Genomic DNA, 7,374 nt, shown 5'->3' with positions numbered 1-7,374 from the left:
ATCCTCGTTCGGATCAGACATCTCTAGTCTGGGCCCTGGACGGTGACTTCAAGAATGGCCAACTCCGTAAGGCTGATATACGTGCTGGCAATCTGTCTTGCTCTTTGTCACTTCGGTGAGTACTGTGATTATGTAACAGATAAGCCTATATTGCGAGACGAAATACAACTTTTGATATGTCCGTGGTTGTTTAGCATAACTGTTTATGGTGTTTCCTGAAAACGAATTTTCTAAAAGACAAAATATAGCAAGTTCGAATAGTTCTGTGCTAACAAGCAATTTAGCGGTGATGTGTTAGAAAATTTATGATAGCAGGTGTACAAATTACCAATTTTCCGATGTCAAACTTTAGCATAGTAAAGTAGTAGCACTGATTTTCGAAAATTTATATCAATATGACAAACAACGTGGTGACGCTTTACTTTGATTATTCGAGACTATCCTCTTATAATCCTCAACTTTGTCCTAAAATATTAACACTCAACCTCCGCGAAGGGCCGTATAACTTTTGTAACTCTGATGTTCGACTGAAGTTAAAGTCCAACACGCTATAAAAGTCATCCATCGAGATAGTACTAAGCTTAATTCAAACATGCCGTATCACAGTCGTTTGTGAATTGTCACACGATAGCTGCTCTGTGGTAAGCGTTAGAAAAGTACTGAGAAAAGTACTTTTTACAGAACCAGAGCTATCTATCACAGAGGAACCGTGTACGGAGGCATCGTTCGGGCAACTCTACTAAACCACAGATATGGTTATAGACAATAGAGAAGTTTCTCTGCTGTCTATGATACGGTAGCCTCGAAAACGAAACTTTAAACATGTTGCCCACATACTCCAAGAAATGTATCCGATCGATTTTCTAATAATAATTACAGAAACATCTTTTGACTTTTACAGAACCTAAAAAATCTTACTTCTGATTTTCTTTTTTGACTTTGCTTATCTTTTCACATTCAATCTTCTCACATTCAGACCGGGAAGGGCGAGTGTTTGGAGTTATCGTGTTAGGACAGCATACTTTAAAAGAAAATGACTGTGTACTAAACCCCGAATGAGAGAAACTGAACTGCCCCGTATTATGCGCTACAGAAAATAAGTAAATTTGAACCAGCTGACAGTCTTATGGCTCATTCAAGAAGTCAGTAGATATGCAATGAAGTGTCATGAATGAGTTATAGATCAGTTATAAATCAATAAGGCGCCATATGCAAGACATTCAGCAACAGGGTCAACGCACTTTAGAGTTGACCCACATCGTTAAGCCGTTCAAAGTTACACCATGCCTCCTTATCAACATAACCGTCTCTGTAGCTTTCATCAGTAGCAAACAGCAGCGATAAATTTTCACGATCTTTCCACTATTTTGTATTTTGTGAGTCAACTACAATTTCTTGACACTCCTCAACTTCAAGGCATGTTGAAACACATGATTTTGCCTGTCAACACCGCCTGTACTATACTGTTGTTGTTTACCTTTGAATTCTAGTCCGGACCAGACTTAAAACATAACAGTGCATTTAATGCATGTGTGCAGACTGGGTTCAGTTGACCAGCTGAATACGTGTCGCAATATGCTTGCGGAGTATTCCCCGTTATTTCATTTTAATGGCAGCTTACGCCAACAAACCGATGGCGCAAGCTAAACAACAGCACAACCACATGACGATGATGACGATGAAGATGATGAGGATGAGGAGGACGATGGTGATGATGATGATGATGATGATGATGAGAGCAAGTAATATACTTGGGCTTAGTTCGCCGTAATTGACCTTTAAACCCATTATATACCTAAACAAATAAATTGTCACATGATTGTAGTTGATAATGGCAAAATGCACACACACCAAAAACATAGTCTTGTCTTTAACTTACAAAATAAATTCGCTGTAAATTCTTCTGATACCTACATTGCACTTTCTCATATTTCTTCTTCGGTAAACAAATAAATCTTCTTTCCCTATACGAGATAGACAAGTTGTACAACAGATATGATTAGGTTCCAGGCAAAAAATATGTCCTTTACACCATTCATGCGGTGTAACAGTCTGATAACTGCCGAGTGATCTTGCGAGTTAGTCGGCTGACTTTATCACCTTACGGAATGGTAGATGTACAGGGGCTGAACTATCTATCCACGATGGCGAGATGCGGTTCGCTTGTGCAGTTTATAGATGGATGTTACTGCCTATACAAATAGGAATTACCCGATTGGCAAACCACTACATAAGAAAATATCGACTTCAATATTTAGTGTTTATGTCACTTTTGGGTTTTTTTTTGTAAATGGGGGACATTTAAATGGGAGAGGTGTACTCTGCCAAGGAGTTTAAGACAAAACGTGAATCCCCAAGTAACAACACTCTTCCGACTATGTACCCTAACACATTTGGAATTTCACATGTTATGCTATTTATACGTTTGATTGATTGACTGATTTATTGATTGATTGGTTTTCTGTTGAGAGATTGGTTTATAGGTTTGTCGCTCTAATAAATAGAGCTACCGGTGCACAAAAATCTTCGATGTTAAAACGCATTCAACCATCAACCAAATCGTCAAAACAATCCAGTTTAAACCACAACGCTGCAGCTTTCCGCACAGTGAAAAGTCGTCCAACTGCATATGGTTGAATAAAAAGTATATCACTTGCAGTACACAGATGTTGTTTACATCGGAAATAGGATCAGATTGTATTTACATTCCCATGCTTGTACTTGTAAACCGCTAACAATATGATTGACAGGTTATTGTTCCCGCATGATACCACTTTACATGAAAAATGGCCAGTTCTTCATAAGTTCAACATGCAGAGGTCAAGCGTAGCTCGTGTCAAGTCGGTCCTTTAAGCCTTCAGCGAAAACCCTGAAGGAAAACTTGTCAAACAAATTTGTCATCAAAACCTTCAACTAATCTTTACATGCGACAGGACTGGCTGTCGTATGTCATCATCGCTGCCTTGTCGGAATTGTTTAGATTGAAAAATTGAAAATGATAGCGTAGACAGAAAAGGAAGTAAACTGTAAACAAACTCGTGTGTTCATCACATGCCAGTATTGTACGCGATTGTAGCACATAGTTGTTGTCAAGATGCTGAAAACAAAGATGGACGAGAAAGACTGATGACGGCTATCATCGTGATTCTAATAATGAAACAGTCTCAACGACGATTGTACAGATGACGCCGACGGCGGCGGCGACGGCGACGGCGACGACGACGATGACGATGATGATGATGATGATGATGATGATGATGATTGGTGACGATGGTGATGTTGTTGATGTAGTATGTGATGACGACGATGATTATGATAATGATGATGACGATGTAGATGATGATGATGATGATAATGATGATGATGATGATGATGATGATGATGATATGATGATGATGATGATGATGATGATGATGATGATGATGATGATGATGATGATGACATAGGGGTTCCTGTTGATGTGGCTATGGTACATGTACTATCGATATCAACGTCGACAATCATGTAATTTTGTGTTTATGAAAAATCGTTAATGAATATCATTGCGCTCAGTGATTTAAAACCTTAACGGTTCCTCTTGAATACCCACAGTCAAATGTGAAGCTAGCATTTATAACGATGCGCCGCCTGACATCAGCGTTGAAGTTGTGACGTTGTTTAAAGTGAGGCTGACATGGGATGACCCCCTGGCCTCGTTGGCTACAGGCCCTGTCGTCTACACCATAGAATATCAACCCGTCAATCCGACATCGACCACAAGTCAAGGGTAGGTTCTCCCATGATCCCGATACTTAAAAATAGTCCACCACTGTAATGCACTATTTTATTTCTTATTTTCATCGGCGAATTCTGTGCGATTTACATCCTTTTTCATATAACAAAAAGTCACCGTTGCTAAAAATAAAACTTACAATAGGTGTACAACTTAACCTTGGAAACTTGTGAACAATTGCTAGAATTCCTTCTGTTCATGTCTGGTGAAGATTTGTACTTGAAGAGATTCGTAAAACTGGCTTCCAAAATTTGCGTGAAAAACTTTTAGTTTTGATATGTTTGTATTCACTTTTCATTTTTCCAGAGTACGTCGACTGAACTTATTTTTGTCACAAGCATATTCATACGCAATTATGTATATTATCAAGTTGATAATATCGATAATCAAGTTGACGCTCTCTCCTGCACACAACACACACACAGACACACACAGACACACACACACACACACACAGGTGTGCGGACGAACGAAAAGAATAAAAGACAGCAGTCTGGGCAAATGGCCAAGTGTTTAAATGATTGACGGAAATTGGTCTCTAAAAGATGAATGAAAATGAATGCACGCGAAAATTTTGAGGATTTCTGACTGGCATTGAAATATGTTATTTGTTCCTCGATTTTTCGGCGATGTTCTTGTTTTGTGCAATTTGCTTTTCTCCGTCCGTCACTGGCAATCTTTCTGGCTTTTCATTGGTTTCTTTTTCAGCCTGCCCCTACCATTCCATTTCGTTTTATTTCTGTCCGAACGCCCGTCTCCCCAGCCATGCAACACCAGCCAATCATTAATCCATGAACGCATCTTTGATCTCATCCATCTATGCATCTGTCCAACCGCCCGTCCTCTTGATCACGTATCCATCCGTGTACAAACCATCCAGCCAACGTTCATCAATTTATGTACCTATCCGCCATTTATCTATACATTTCTCTCTACCCACCATTTGCTGATCTATCGATGGATCTACTGTCAATCGATCAGTTCCTAAAGAAACATTTCATTGTTCTAGAGCCAAATATCAGGAAGTTGTTGACTCCCAAGAAGTAACCATCACACACGGCATTGGTTCCTTCACTCGATATCGGTTCAGACTTCGTAAGGGGGACGACACGGGTTACGGACCATACGGAGAGCCAGTCTACGCCACCACGTCTGTGATTGGAGGTAAAGTACAAGTACTGATGAACATTTGCGATACATTTTGAGATTTCTGACCAGAACAGCGATATACTTTTTCAAGACGCATTACTTACCTTTGACGTGTTCTTTGAGAAGATTTTCATTCAATATAATGGACCCACACAAAAAACTTTTCCAAAGTGTCACATTCTCCAACAAGCTCAAAAATTTCATCATTGAAATCCCAGCTTTATCTGTAACAACTAACATATCTTTTTATTCAAAAAAGGCCGCGATGCCCCAATTCTCAAACCTCTTGTAGTCAAAGTCGAGGAAGTGGGTAGGTCCGAATCAGGAGTTGATGTCACCGTGACCTTCAGATCTGTCAGTGCCCGAGGATTTGAGCACACAGGTGAGAGAGATTTTCTTCGGATGGATAAGTGCGACTGTTCAGAGGAATATAGAAGAGGTTTTCAGTAGATATGTATGAGTGTTTATGTGTTATTCGACAGTTTCTTGAATGTTTTGTTCACAAAGTTACACAATACCGTGAGTGCGTGACTTCACTTCAGAAACGCTATCACAGAAGGACTTCGACTCAGTGCAGTGTCTTTTGCATCATGCGTGAGTTATTATCCTTTAAAATGTTTGAGAGCTGTCTTTCAGTTCGCTGTGACTGATCTTTCAACGTGATTCTAATCAATCGACCTAGCGGAAAAAGATCCGTTTATTAAACTGGAGTTTGTGTCCTTTAATTATTTCAGGAAACTTGGTATTCTATTCCGATGATCCGACTTCTACGGATCATCTCTCATGGCCTCTTGTTCGTTTGGATAACACTGAAAACGAGTCGCCTGTTATAACGGGACTACAACCTGGAGCTCGCTATGTGTTCGTTGTTCAGAACTTCAACATGAGAGGGGCAGGGCCATTGTCGGAAAGAATGTATTACGACGTGCACGGCGGACCGGAAGAAGTAGCTGGTAACTTAAATAGTGTTATCACATCTTACTTTTCGCTGAGCGAAAATGAAAAATGTTTTTTTTTACTCTTTTGACAGATAGATAGTTAAATCAAATTCGGCCTTTTCCTGACGTATCTGTACGGAAAACGTTTGTATAACCATCACAATGGTGGTGGTTAGAGATTCACGAAAAAGGAGAGCCTTGGTACACAGGCAGTAAGTCAAGGAGTTCAAATATAAATTAAACCAATTAAAACAATGTCACTGGTTTATTTTTCTTCCGAAAAACGCAATAGCTAAATTATTCCACTTATCCATCACACAATGTCGGATGACGTAGGTATCGACTGAAGACAATTCTCTTTCTTCCGTAATTCTCTTTCTTCCGTATCTTTTATGTAATTTACCAAAGAACCGCCTGGACCGCCAACGAGAGCTCCCAGCGGCTTGTCAGTGTCAGCCGGACGTGAAGAAGGCAGTGTGAAAGTCACGTTTGAGTTGATTAACCCTGTGCCGGATGAAGAGAGACGCGAAAGTATAGGTATTCATGTCCATGCATTACTCCCATATGCTTTGCAGGAAGTAATCTACGATGTGTGTTCTGACAAAATAGTTATTTATTCAAGATCGTTGTGGGGCACATGAAAACAATGCTATAGAAATGAAACTTTCCCTTTCCATAACACCAATGGTTTGTCGAGGATGTTTGTATAGCACCGCCATTTGTAGAAGTAAACGTGTCACTAAGCTGTGTAAGAATTTTTGACTTGGGGATTTTCACGGGTTCTACGACTTTTGTGACAGGCGAACATTCCTCACGAACTTCTTACTAGTAAGAAGCCAATTTAAAAGTTCTAATGTAGGCGAATTGGCTCTTATCGGCTTCTGTGTCGTCTCTTGCACAGATTACGATGTTTCTCATTATGAACATCCATCCGGCGGCAACCGTCATCATAGAATCATTTCAGGCACATTTAGATTCCCTATTTACATACATTATCTGAAAGCTGGTTCTCAATATGCTTTCTCTGTGAGAGCAACAAATCAGTATGGATTTGGACCATTCTCTGATGTCGTTCTGTTTACCGTACCTCTACGTAAGTGTTACTCTAGTTGAATATACTTTACTTGCCACAAGTCTAATAGAACTTATCCTTACAAAAATTACATGAGAGAGAGAGAGAGAGAGAGAGAGAGAGAGAGAGAGAGAGAGAGAGAGAGAGAGAGAGAGAGAGATATGTTTGCCTGTGACTCTCTGTTCATTTGTCTGTGTCTGTATGTGTGTGATTTGAGGTAATACTATTCTGCACTAACAAGCCAACGTATTAAATCGATGTCTGGCCTAATAGGCCTAACAAGCTACATTTCAATGTAGGAGGTGTGATCTTTTGAGTTAGTATTGGATTGAAATGGGGTCATGAAGCCTACCAAGCAGGGCGTCTTGATCAATATAACAGCCTGTCAGCTGTGTTGTGTGAAACACGAAGGATTGTAAGTGTTATTTTAACATTGGGACGCC

At 39.9% G+C, this 7,374-nt stretch overlaps 1 protein-coding gene across 1 annotated transcript in view; it reads left to right on the top strand.

Moving 5' to 3' along the window:
- Window positions 1-7,374, top strand: part of LOC139135531 (uncharacterized) — a 46,742-nt gene continuing 39,368 nt past the window's right edge. The window contains exon 1 of the mRNA XM_070702963.1: window positions 1-115. Within this exon, the coding sequence (XP_070559064.1) occupies window positions 55-115 (61 nt within the window). The 5' untranslated portion in view covers window positions 1-54. The remainder of the gene's footprint in view (window positions 116-7,374) is intronic.

This window comes from Ptychodera flava, chromosome 6 (assembly GCF_041260155.1).
Source record: "Ptychodera flava strain L36383 chromosome 6, AS_Pfla_20210202, whole genome shotgun sequence".
NCBI classification, from domain to species: domain Eukaryota; kingdom Metazoa; phylum Hemichordata; class Enteropneusta; family Ptychoderidae; genus Ptychodera; species Ptychodera flava.
Note: the sequence above shows the minus strand (reverse complement) of the source record. Positions and strands in the feature narration are given on the sequence as shown.